The following is a 14,176-nucleotide window of genomic DNA, read 5'->3' on the forward strand; positions in this document are numbered from 1 at the left end:
GTAAGAATCTGCAGTGTGAAAAGGTGCGGGGGAAGTGAACATGATTTTGGATTGCACAAAGAGAGGTATTATTAGACTGTATGATTGACCAGGTTTATTCCATCTTTCATTTCTGAGCTGGGAGGCAACAAGACTTCTTCATAGTCCATGGGTGAGACTATCAGTACTTCTAGATTAGAGCATACAGTTCTGGGGTTCTCATTTCTGGAGAGAAGTCAAGAAATAAGAAAAAAAATCACATCAAAGTAAGCAAAACGATTAAGTGACTGGTTTAAAATCTTTAAAGTTTTCTATATTTTCATTGACATCTTGGTAATAGCAGTAGATCTGTCATTTTCACTAAACCAGAGAAGTTGGATTTAGTGATAATTCTAGGATACATGCATCTCAATTCTTCTGAAATGGCCTCGTTTCTGAAACCCAAAAATGTCATGGCAAATGTTGCTGGAACTCTAAAAGCACAATGCCAGAGACATTTTATTACTGACTAGGTGCAGGTTGTTCTGCTGCCCATTAATTCCTTTCCTGATTTGATCTCTTTTAACATTTATTGCTTAACTAAAATATTTTCCTGATAATGTAAATGATTTAGTCTTTCACAGTTCCTGTCTTTATTGTTATTCTCATATATGACAAATATTGCTGCAGTCAGGGACAGATTTCTGAGAGAACATATAGATGTTTTATCTATGAATAGGAAAAAAAAAATCCTATACAGTTTTAAATGTATTTGATGAAGGAAGGAAATATACGTGCTTGTGGAATTCCAGCATCTGTATGTCAGGGAACAGACAACTTTACCATGGACGCCATTTTTAAAAGCTGCAGTTTTATTTTACTAAATTAACTATGTTAAAAACAAATCTGTGCCTGGTGTGGAATTTCACTGCATCAAGTGTTACAATATTTTTGTTTTCATTACAAGCAGGAGAATGCATGTAGAACATGTGTTAGGAAATATGACAATAAATTAGAATATAATTTACAAAAGCAAAAAATAATAATAAAGTAACAGTGTACCACATTAATACTGAGTATAAAATAATAAGCAACTAATCACAATAATACAAAGATATCTTCAGTCTGTATTATTAAGGATATCTGTGACATTCACTCCATTAACAAAGTTCCTAATGAAATGGATTATTTCTGGGTGTATACACTTTGAGGGGTTTTATTTATAGAATTTTTTCCTTTTAGTTTGATCTGCTTCAGTTGGTGATATTGCTGAATGGAAGTACTGGCACCAGATTGCTCTGTGTATTTAGTACTCTACTATTTGATTCTAGGCCTGTCATATTTATACAGCCTAAACAAATAGTCCTATTGTCACTACTTAAGAATATAACATTATTTAGCTTAGCTTACATAGGTGGCTACAGTGTAGCAGCAGCAATGAACTGTGCTGGGGAAACCAATGTTTTCTTCCTTTCAATTAGGTTTTATTTTCAGGTCTTAGTCAGAAGTGTCATTTAGTTTGTAAATTTAAATACATTCTGGGTTTTGTTCCCTTTACCAATGCAAATCAATGCTGCTCCAGGGAGTTCCTTAAATTTCCAACTTCAGTGCTGTTTTAAGTTGCAGAGTAAACATTGGACTCCCTAGTCCTCTAGCACCAGTGAGAGAGCAAAATGTGTCTGTGGAAACACTCCTTGCAACTTTAATGTCCTAAGTGAGGTTAAAAAAAAAAAGGTTCATTTTGAATACTTTTTTTTTTAAACCCTTTCTTGTTAGTTGAACAGACACATTAGCTAATAAACACAATTATGCCCTGGAGAAAACCAGATCCTGATACAAAGAAGCTGCTTGCTTAGAGAATGCCACAGCAACACCTTTCCCTTTTATCATATTTTTGACTTAGTTAACGCATGCTAGCACCAAGTTATTCTCTCAATAGGATGTATAAAGGTCATTTACTCATTAACTAAGGGTTGTACCCTGTCCTTGATCCATATATGCAACTCCCAGTTTTTATTTTTTTATTTATTTATTGAGAATCAGTGACAATGGGAGTTGTGAACACAGGGACTGAGAGCAGCAGATGGCCGTATGTGAGTAAAATGATGCTTACTGGAAATGAATTCCACTGGTCACATGTGTAAGGAAGTGAAAAACACTGTCAAGAGGTAGCAGATGACAGGAGTTTGATGGTTCTGAATAAGTGGGCTACATAAAATGCCACATATAGATTGTCAACATGTTTCATAGTACAAGAATCCTGTTAAGAATATCTGTTTTTCCTTGTTAATTCACATTAGTAAATAGTGTGCAACACATTTGGCTTATTATTATTTGTTAAATATACTGACATTTAGGTTTCATGTGATTTATTGAACTTACTTGTTTCATTGAAAGAGTACTTTTTAAAAAAAAGTGCCATTGGATTTTTAGTGTTAACACAACATGTTGTTCACATAATTTTAATTGCACTACAACAAAGGAGACATAGCTGGTCACAAAAGCACATTCATCAAGTACCTGCTGCAAACTGCAAATGTTCAAGTACAATATATTAATATAAACAAGTGCCCATTTTCCTTATCTCCTTGTTGAACCTTCTATCAAGTGGGGAAGGGGAAGAGGAGTATGCTAAATTCTGGATCTGACTTGTCCAAGTAGTTTGGTTTCACATTTAAATGCAACTCTGAGTATTAACTAAAAACGTATTCTGTGAGTATTAAGATTATGATAATATGACCAAAATGTCCCCATAACTCTTTTATTCTTTGGTTGTAATCCTTGCCCACTCTGTTACAGTCTCCAAACCTGTGCATTCAAATACTCTCTCTCATAAATAAATGCCCTTCTATTGTATTAAAGAAGGGAACATCTGGAATCCACTGTAATTGTCAGCAAAGTTTGCAGAGAGACTGCCTTATTATTATTACACAGTACATTTATCTTTTGCACTAGAACTTCTTGGTGATGGTGAGTAGGGAGTAACGTAAAACATGACTAGATGCCTCTTTGTGGCTAGTGATGTAAACAATAGTGAATTGGAGTCATAAAATGTAAGCCTATACACTAGTAGTGAAGTATGCAGCACTGTGGTCTTCACCGCTATTGAAATCTGGCTTCTTCATGGTATTGAAAAGTTTTTCCCTTTTAGTGGACATCTCAGCTTCACTTGTACAATGGCAAAATGGCTATATATCTGTAGCACAGATTTATCAGCACACTTGTATTTCATGCACACCTGCAATAACTGTTGCACCTCTTAAAACTAAGTTCCTCATGGTTGTTTTGTTTAGCTTAATATATGGCTCACAACAGTGTTCAGCAAATATGGATTACTCCTAAGGGAATTACGTGGAATGAAGGAAAAATATAATTTTCTTTACTTCAGATTTATAATTGCTCCTTAAATAACATTTCCAAGCCCATTTTATAATTTAAATTGTGATGCTGTGTAATGAGATAAAATAGTTAACATTTTAAGCTATGACTTAAGATTGTTTGATTCTTCTTTACTTCCATAGTAGACCAAGTCATAACAGCTACATTTTAAACAGTTTTAAATATAAATGGATTCAGTGTCATTGCTAAGTCCATAATAAAAATTACTTTAATGGTCCAAGGAGGTAAACAGACTATTGGATTTAGTCAAAAGAACACAAATGTTCCACAGTAAGCTATTCTATATGTGTTGTGTGGATCTTTCCAATTTGGCATGCCCTCCTTATACTGTGTCCAGCACTTTGGATGAATAAATCCCACTTCACAGAAGTTAAAATAATATTGAAATCCTGTCAGCTGGGGCTGACCAGTGGTTACGTTTTCCACAGGGTAATGCATTTGCAAGGACCTCAATCCCATTCCACTGTATGGCTCTCTTCGATGGACACATTTCCACAATGATATAACAAGGCACTCTCTCTTGCTTTCTGTGGGTCAATGTCCTTGGCAGGTCTTACAGCACATCTGTCTGAAGTATGCTCGGCTGCAGAACTTGAACTTCAGCACCAGTGGGCAATAAGCCACTTTGTTCACATCTTTGCACTCTGATGATTGAGGGCATAAAAGGGAACATATTAGACAGACAAATTTAAAAGATACAAAAGGAAAGCTATTGAGATTTAGCATGCTTCTGCTTTGTCCATCCACTTTCCCTCTGTGCAAATGTTCTTTCTAGTACAGTTTAGCAGATACAGTGTATTTTAAAAAGTAATTAAAATATTTGCAGGTCTTCTCTCTCTGACGTTTATAAGTATGCCCACTTTGTGTTGAAAGAATTACCATTTGTTGGGATAAGTGATCACTTTAGACAACTAAGAAATATGTGTCGTTACATTTTTATAGCTTCTTTTTCAGAAGTTATTTTATTCATCAGTGAAAAGTTATCCAAAATCTAGCCTGGGTTGCATTGTTTGGTACCACGTCTGTGCATTTATAAGATTCCCTGAAGTAGAACATGCATTACCACTAGCAGCGACTGGGAAAATGAACAGTATTAGTAAAGGTTTTAGCAGTGTGAGTTCACTGACTGTACAGCACAGTACAGCACAGCATGGCATTGTGAGTTTTACTGTAGGTTTTGTTCTTCTGCTTCAACACTTTATATTCTGCAGGGAGATAAGCCATTTCTACACCTGAAACTCACAGCAATATAAGGGCTTTTTCTTACTTAGGTCTACATTCACAAAAGGAGTTAGATGCCTAACTGCCACTTTAGATGCTTAAATTTCAGAATCAGGCCCCACTGGTATTCACAAAATCCTGGTCAGCTGTGACTGAAACCTGTAGGTACCTAGACTTGCTTGGCACCTACATTTCTGCAGTAAAAGTTCCCTATGTTTCCCTGCCTACATTTCTGCCTCTGCACATGCACACTGCTGCATCACTCTAGGCGTCCGGATGCCTAATCCCCAGAGTGATGTGCAAACTGAGGAAAGATAAATGTTTCTCTGGTCTTTGTCAAAAAGCCTCACCTCCTTTATTGGAGGTAGTGGAATCCCCCTCATTAGAAGTTTTTAAGAACAGGTTGGACAAGCACCTGTCAGGAATGGTCTAGGTTTACATGGTCCTGCCTCAAGAGCATTGGGCTGGACTTGATGACTTCTTGAGGACCCTTCCAAACCTACATTTCTCAGATTCAATGATTCAGTGTGGGGCTGCATGCATTTTAAACAAGTAGGATTTGTCCCAAGGCTTCAGAATATTTCCAGAATCTCCATTCCACCTTTCTTTGCTTTACCCTCTCTATGGACACACACTAGCCTAGTTCAGCAAGTGGCTATTTGGATGATGGTGGACACAGTACTTTGGAAGCTTCTCACAGCTATTGTTTTAAAATAGATATGTGATTGATGAAATAGTCTCTTCTGCATGGGATTGTGGTTATAGGGAAGTGGTTTAGCAGAGCCATTCTTATTCTTTGTGGGAACTATTATCCACAGAAACCACTGTTATTTAATCACCAGTAAACCACAAATATTAATCACTCCTTTCCTGAAGACGCTACTGAGACTGCAAAGATGCACCACATAAACTATAAGGAAATCTGAAACTGCATAAAAGAAAACAAAATGGCCTTCAGGTAGAGTTTTAGGTGACCTTGGAAGTCTGGATTCAGCTGCCATATGTACTTAGAAAATAAAATCATTCTGAATATTTCAAATGTCATGGTATATTCTGTCAGTAATTCACTTCTAACAGCAAATATAATGTTACCCTTATCAGTGACAATTTGTCAAAACCTAGCCTATGAAAGGCTTGCAGAAACAAAGAGATCAAGCAGATGTTAAATGTGACAAGAAGTATCACTGCTTTCCTTTTTCTCATTCTCATATCCTTACAATTTTGAATCTGCTCTTTCATGTACTGCTAGTTACACTTTCCCAGACAAAAATGGCTCTGAACTTTATCAAGATGACTGTGACACAGGCTGCCAGATACAAACACACCAAACAGAACATAAGTATGGTCAGACAGAGTCAGACCAGTGGTCCATCCAGCTCAGTGTCCTATCTTCTGACACTGGCCAGTGTCAGATGCTTCAGAGAGAATGAACACAACAGGGCAATTTTGAGTGATTCATCCTATTGCCCAGTCCCAGCTTCTGGTAAGCAGAGGTTTAGGAACACTTGGAGTGTGGCACTGCATCCCTGACCATCTTTGCTAATAGCCATTCAGGGACCTGGTACTGAAATTAGGCTTACTAGCCTGTAATTGCCAGTATCTCCCCTTGAGCCCTTTTTAATAAATTGCATTATATTAGCTATTCTCCAGTCATCTGCTACAGAGACTGATTTAAGCAATAAGCTACATATAATAATTAGTAGTTTTACAATTTCATATTTAAGTTCCTTCAGAACTCTTGGGTGAATACCACCTGGTCTTGATGACTTATTACAGTTTTTCAGTTTGTTCCAAAACTGCCTCTACTGAAATCTCAATCTGGGACAGGTTCTCAGATTTGTCATCTAAAAGACTGGCTCAGATATGGCAATCTCCCTTGCATCCTCTGCAGTGAAGACCAATACAAAGAATTCATTTAGATTCTCCATGACAGCTTTGTCTTCCTTAAGAGCTTCTTTAGTACCTTCAACATCCAGTAGCCTCACTGATTCTTAGGTAGGCTTCCTGCTCCTGATGTACTTAAAAAAAGTTTGCTGTTAGTTTTTGTGTATTTTTCCTAGTTGCTCCTCAAATTCTTTTTCCGCTTTCCGAATGATACTTTTACATTGGACTTGCCAGAGTTTATGCTCCTTTCTATTTTCCTCAGTAGGATTTGACTCCCAATTTTTGAATGATTTCTTTTTGCCTCTAACTGCCTCTTTTACTCTGTTGTTTAGCCCTGGTGGAAATTTTTACTCCTCTGATTTTTTTTTTCTTTGGGATATACATTTTCTCTGAGGCTCTCTTATGGTGTTTTTACAGAGTTTCTATGTGGCTCACAGGCATTTCTCTTGTGACAGTTCCTTTTAATTTCTATTTAACTACCTTCCTCACTGTTGTGTAGTCCCCATTTTTTAAATTAAATGCTACTATGGTGAATTTCTTTGGTAATTTTCCTCCTACAAGTATGTTAAATTTGATAATAACATGGTTTCTATTACCAAAAGTTTCAGATATAGTCACTGCTTGGACCAGATCCTGTGTCCACCTAGGACTAAATCAAGAATTGTCACTCCTTTTGTAGGTTCCAGGACTATGTGCTTCAAGAAGCAGTCATTAATGGTGTCTAGAAATTTTAACTCTGCAACAAGTCCTGAGGTGACATGTACACATTCACTACGGGGATAGTTGAAATCCCCCATTATTACTGGGTTTTCTGTTTTTTGTAGCCCCCCTAATCTCCCTGAGCATTTCACAATCAGCCTCACCATCCTGTATGCTGTGTAGTTGTAGCCATGTCAGTCCCAGGACATTAGAGGGACATGGTGGTCAGGTATGGGTAGTATATTCCTACTGCTATGCTCTTATTATTCAAGCATGAAATTTCTATCCATTGAGATTCTATGGTGCTGTTTGATTTATTCACATTTTTATTATATTTGACTCTCTGCTTTCTTTCACATACAGTGCCATTCCCCCACCAGCACAATGTACTGTTATATATTTTGTACCCTGCTATTACTGTGTCCCATTGATTATCATCGTTCCATCAAGTTTCTACTATGCCTATTATTTCAACATCCTCATTTAATATCAGGCACACAAGTTCACCTGTCTTCGTACTTAGACTTCTAGCATTTTTATAGAAGAACTTGTCAGTATTTAGTTGTGTGCTTTCATGTCATGTAATAGAATGGAACTCCTTTTTGTTTGATTATTTCTCTTCAGTTCCTACCTCTAATTTATCCGTTCCTGTTTTCTCCTCTTTACTAAGATATAGAGTATTCCCTTTAATAAATCCTCCCCTACAGGATATGTCTGTCTGTCTGAACCTGGTGGTACTCTGCACTTGTCAGCTTTCCCCCAACTCTTAGTTTAAAACTCCTCTACAAGCGTTTGAATTTTACATTCTAGCAATCTGGTTCCATTCTGGTTATGTGGACTAACGTTCACTTTGACTTTAGTTTTGTACCAAATATATAACCAAACTCAATTTTTTGCTTGTTTAGAAACTAAATAATATAATTTTAAAATAAATTGTAAGTAGTCTCACTAAGAATAGCTGGAATTGTCTGCTTAGCTCAATCTATTTTGAGATGAATGAAAAGTGGTTGATCTTTATGGGAAGAAAAGGTTTCATGAAATAAAAGCCTGTGATTAGTTATGATCTTTAGGATTAGTAAGTTCTTGAAATCCTAAAAGCTTTCTGTCACCACCAGCATGTTAAAAGACTTTGCCTGATCATTTACTTCAAGGCTGACATTATAATAACACAAGCAATTTGGCCATGTAGACTAAATGGACAAGGGCCATTTCATCTATTAATTCAAGACACTTCAGCTCCTATTATATTTAAGAGGATTTTGTTTAAGGCCAAGAGAGATATGCAGAAAACGTATGGTATGTACACATTATTCTGAGACAATACAGTCTACACGCATATAATCAGTATTTAACTACAGATATCAGATGCTTATACATACAGAGATATTTGTAATAAACTCCTGATAAATTGAGAAAGAAAACAGTTGTTTTGCAGCCAAAATCTAGTTGCGTATTTTTGAAATGTTGGATCTTTAATGTTTCATAATTTAGAACCAAATTGTGCTAACAGATGTATGTATTCCTAGTAACTTCAACAGAAGGCACAGTAGGCACTGCTCACCCCTGTTGGAATCAATATACATTATGATCTATTCTAGGTAACGTAAATTGGCAATAACAGCATCTTTATCAATCTTCCCTAACTACTTTCATGTGTCACCAACCTCCAATGAATATCTTCATTGTGAGCCCAGGGCAGAAATGTGTCCCTTAATGTAACTTTTAAAACTGTTACTTAAGATAAAAATTAGAAAGAACAACTGTCTTCATTAGAAGAACTTATCCCATCCCTTTCTCTTCTTTATTGTTCCTAGAACATGGTCTTTCCTCTGCAATCACTATGTTACTAAACAGCATGACCTTTTTGTCTGGAAGTTAAGAGGTGATAAGTAGGGAGTAAATCAAACCCATTAATAAAGACTTTTTTACATTGCTTCCTATGGACAAAAGACAACTTCTTAATAGCAAATTAATAGTTAGCTCTTGATCTGTAAAAGTGCAGGATTTATTTTATACTGCTGTCTTCACTGATATAGACAGCCAAGAATAACAGGTGTAATATTATCTGAATTGGAATTAAAAATATCAAGATAACAAAGGGAAAGTCTGTTATGAAGATACTTTCAATCAACAACATGAGATTATAAGATTTAATTTGAAGTCAGAAGTTCTAAAAGATGGAATAGAATGCCCATCTAACCCTCACACTACATTGCTTCACTTATCTCACTGAAATCTCCATCTGACTCGTTTTCATGTTAATTTTGAATTTATGGAGCCAACGTGATCTGATATAGCAGCTATTAGCAATCTTGTGTCTTTACGCAAGTATTAGAGTAAATACAAGCACTGCTGCAGTTATATAGTTAAAAACAAAATCCAAAACAGGAAAGACTTAAGTCTAAATTTGTGCCTTCCGCATTAAAAGGCAGAATACAGGATAATATTATGATGGTAAACTTTAATAGGACAATAGATTTCTAATCATTCAATTTAGTCAGAAAACACCAGTAAACAATATTTTATGTTGTATTTCATATTACACATAAAAATGATGTTAAAAGACAGTTATTAAGGTTGCAAAGTCAAGCACTCAGAAGTCAGGAAATGCCAACATTAAGGTTGGACATAGACTCATAGACTCTAGGACTGGAAGGGACCTCGAGAGGTCATCGAGTCCAGTCCCCTGCCCTCATGGCAGGACCAAATACTGTCTAGACCATCCCGCATAGACATTTATCTAACCTACTCTTAAATATCTCCAGAGATGGAGATTCCACAACTTCCCTAGGCAATCTATTCCAGTGTTTAACTACCCTGACAGTTAGGAACTTTTTCCTAATGTCCAACCTAAATCTCCCTTGCTGCAGTTTAAGCCCATTACTTCTTGTTCTATCATTGGAGGCTAAGGTGAACAAGTTTTCTCCCTCCTCCTGATGACACCCTTTTAGATACCTGAAAACTGCTATCATGTCCCCTCTCAGTCTTCTCTTTTCCAAACTAAACAAACCCAATTCCTTCAGCCTTCCTTCATAGGTCATGTTCTCAAGACCTTTAATCATTCTTGTTGCTCTTCTCTGGACCCTCTCCAGTTTCTCCACATCTTTCTTGAAATGCGGTGCCCAGAACTGGACACAATACTCCAGTTGAGGCCTAACCAGCGCAGAGTAAAGCGGAAGAATGACTTCTCGTGTCTTGTTTACAACACACCTATTAATGCATCCCAGAATCACGTTTGCTTTTTTTGCAACAGTATCATACTGTTGACTCATATTAAGCTTGTGTTCTACTATGACCCCTAGATCTCTTTCTGCCATACTCCTTCCTAGACAGTCTCTTCCCATTCTGTATGTGTGAAACTGATAGTTCCTTCCTACGTGGAGCACTTCGCATTTATCTTTATTGAACTTCATCCTGTTTACCTCAGACCATTTCTCCAATTTGTCCAGATCATTTTGAATTTTGACCCTGTCCTCCAAAGCAGTTGCAATCCCTCCCAGTTTGGTATCATCCGCAAACTTAATAAGCATACTTTCTATGCCAACATCTAAATCGTTGATGAAGATATTGAACAGAGCTGGTCCCAAAACAGACCCCATGCGGAACCCCACTTGTTATACCTTTCCAGCAGGATTGGGAGCCATTAATAACTACTCTCTGAGTACGGTTATCCAGCCAGTTATGCACCCACCTTATAGTAGCCCCATCTAAATTGTACTTTCCTAGTTTATCTATAAGAATATCATGCGAGACCGTATCAAATGCCTTACTAAAGGCTAGGTATATCACATCCACCGCTTCTCCCTTATCCACAAGGCTCGTTATCCTATCAAAGAATGCTATCAGATTAGTTTGACATGATTTGTTCTTTACAAATCCATGCTGGCTATTCCCTATCATCTTACCACCTTCCAAGTGTTTGCAGATGATTTCTTTAATTACCTGCGCCATTATCTTCCCTGGCACAGAAGTTAAACTAACTGGTCTGTAGTTTCCTGGGTTGTTTTTATTTCCCTTTTTATAGATGGGCACTATATTTGCCCCCTTCCAGTCTTCTGGAATCTCCCCCGTCTCCCATGATTTCCCAAAGATAATAGCTAGAGGCTCAGATACCTCCTCTATTAACTCCTTGAGTATTCTAGGATGCATTTCATCAGGCCCTGGTGACTTGCAGGCATCTAACTTTTCTAAGTGATTTTTTACTTGCTCTTTTTTTATTTTATCTTCTAAACCTACCCTCTTCCCATAAGCATTCACTATATTAGACATTCCTTCAGACTTCTCAGTGAAGACCGAAACAAAGAAGTCATTAAGCATCTCTGCCATTTCCAAGTCTCCCGTTACTGTTTCCCCCCCCCACTGAGCAGTGGGCCTACCCGTCCTTGGTTTTCCTCTTGCTTCTAATGTATTGATAAAAAGTCTTCTTGTTTCCCTTTATTCCCATAGCTAGTTTGAGTTCATTTTGTGCCTTTGCCTTTCTAATCTTGCCTCTGCATTCCTGGGTTATTTGGCTATATTCGTCCTTTGTAATCTGACCTAGTTTCCATTTTTTATATGACGCCTTTTTATTTTGTAGGTCACGCAAGATCTCATGGTTAAGCCAAGGTGGTCTTTTGCCACATTTTCTATCTTTCCTAACCATCGGAATAGCTTTCTTTTGGGCCCTTAATAGCGTCCCTTTGAAAAACTGCCAACTCTCCTCAGTTGTTTTTCCCCTCAGTCTTGATTCCCATGGGACCTTACCTATCAGCTCTCTGAGCTTAACAAAATCCACCTTCCTGAAATCCATTGTCTCTATTTTGCTGTACTCCCTTCTATCCTTCCTTAGAATTGCAAACTCTATGATTTCATGATCACTTTCACCCAAGTTTCCTTCTACTTTCAAATTCTCAACGAGTTCCTCCCTATTTGTTAAAATCAAGTCTAGAACAGCTTCCACCTTAGTAGCTTTTTCAACTTTCTGAAATAAAAAATTGTCTGCAATGCAGTCAAGGAACTTATTGGATAGTCTGTTCCCAGCGGTGTTATTTTCCCAAAATATATCTGGATAGTTGAAGTATCCATGCATATGGATTATGACATAGTCTTCAATTACAAGATTCTGGCATTTCTTAAATTTCAAATGCTTGACTTTGCAACCTTAATAACATTCCTTTCACATATTTGTAGTGTGTTAGTTTCTAGGTTTTTAAAAAAGCAAACTGAACAAATAAATTCCACCATGTGGCATCATATTGACAGCCCCATGGATCATCAAGATGGAACCCATTAATTATTATAATTATTATTTGTATTATCATTGCATCTACGAGCCCCAGTCATGGACCAGTATCCCATTGTGCTAGGTGCTATACAAACACAGAACAAAAAGACAGTTCCCCATAGAGCTTAAAATCTCAGTATAAGACAAGAGGCAACAACAGATGGATTCAGACAGCCTGGCTGGGGAATACAAGGTAGCAATGAGTACAAGGTAGCAATGTCAGCATTATAGTCAGAGGTCCCAGCATACCAGCAGCCTAACCACTGTCACGATTGTTGTAGGCATCATGGCAAAGGAGAGTTTTAAGCAGGGAGTTGAAGAAACCTTTAGGACCACTGTGCAATGCTCTGTCACTTGAGCTAATGGAGTAACTGATAGCGGTAGTAGATCATCATCCTCTATGTGGACCAACACTAGAGGAAGATGAAACACTTTGCCAGTGGGTTTCACAGACATTTGCTGACAGCAAAGGAATAGTGAATCTCAGGAATTTTTGGTCAAATCTCTCCCCTCGCAGTTTCCCATTCCCAGTGGCTCCCAGTCTCAATCTTCTTCCCTGGGCTACTCAACTAATTTCAGTATCCACCTGACCCTGGGCACTTGTCCCAGTCTCTTTGCTTACACAGTCATAGTTCTCCCCTTGCACCCTGGTTCTTCATCAAATCTATCTCCTCTTTCCCCTACCTCCTTCTCCTTATCCCACTGGTCCTTAGTCCCAGTTTACTTGCCCAGAGACTCCCCAGCTCTTCACCCAATCTCAGTCTCCTCCTTCCACCTACTGGCTCCCAATCCCTACCTGTTTCCCTCCCTGGCTACTAGTCTCAGTCTCCTTGTCTAGATAGTCCCCATCTCCCCCACCATCCCAGGTTCAGTTTCCCTCTACTTACCTGCCTGCTTCCACTCCAAACTTCTGCCCCCCTCTCTGGTCCTCTCCCAGTATACACTCCTGCCTTACCCCTAATTCTTATCTCCTCTGCATTTGAATCTAGCATCCTCCTCCTCCACACTTCCTGGGGCCAGTAGGATGGCCACTGAATGCATAAGAAAGACAGGCACCCTGCACTCAGTTCAGGTGCCTGGACTCAAACCTGCACAACCTGCTGCAGCCCAGAGCTTTAATTAAATGGAAAGTTCTGCTCAGTGCCAGACTGATGGACTCTTTGGGAAATTTGGCTGCTAAAATCAAAGATGTTTCTATTGAGCATGTGGAAACAACAATTTTTAAACATTTTATGATTTGGTGAATTTGAGCAGATTTTCATCATACCTACAACAGGAATATCCCTGACATCAAAGCCACTCCATTGCCAAATTTCAAGTCCCTACTCCAAAGCATGGGAGTGCAAGTACTTTTCAAATATTTTATTTCCATGGACTAAACAATGTATCCTCCCTTAACCTCATTCTCGCAAATGACTGAACTGCTTTGGCTGAAAATTTAAAAAAACAATTCAGTCTGAGGAAGAAACCCAGGATGCAAAATTTTAGCCCAATATGTTGAAGTTTGGCACAGTTATAAGCAACTGAAATCATGGTCTTATAGGGAAAATTGTTGGGTAAACTTAATAATAGTTGGTGGGAATAGCCCTGCTGATTCCCAGACAAAAAATATGTTAAAATGAAGTTAAGGTTGAGAGTACATATGACCAAATTAGGGAAAAAATCATTATAGCTATGTAAATATGCCAAAACAAGCATTATAAACAAAGGAAATTCACAGTTAAAGTTAACAAAAAAGAACAGCAAACAGTG

At 37.8% G+C, this 14,176-nt stretch overlaps 1 protein-coding gene across 1 annotated transcript in view; it reads right to left on the bottom strand.

The window, feature by feature from the left end:
* Positions 1-829: 829 nt before the first annotated feature.
* ADAMTS6 (ADAM metallopeptidase with thrombospondin type 1 motif 6) overlaps positions 830-14,176 on the bottom strand; it is a 324,965-nt gene continuing 311,618 nt past the window's right edge. The window contains exon 25 of the mRNA XM_050947192.1: positions 830-4,001. Coding sequence (XP_050803149.1) covers positions 3,892-4,001 — 110 coding nt within the window. The 3' untranslated portion in view covers positions 830-3,891. The remainder of the gene's footprint in view (positions 4,002-14,176) is intronic.

Source organism: Gopherus flavomarginatus, chromosome 3, assembly GCF_025201925.1.
Source record: "Gopherus flavomarginatus isolate rGopFla2 chromosome 3, rGopFla2.mat.asm, whole genome shotgun sequence".
NCBI lineage: Eukaryota > Metazoa > Chordata > Testudines > Testudinidae > Gopherus > Gopherus flavomarginatus.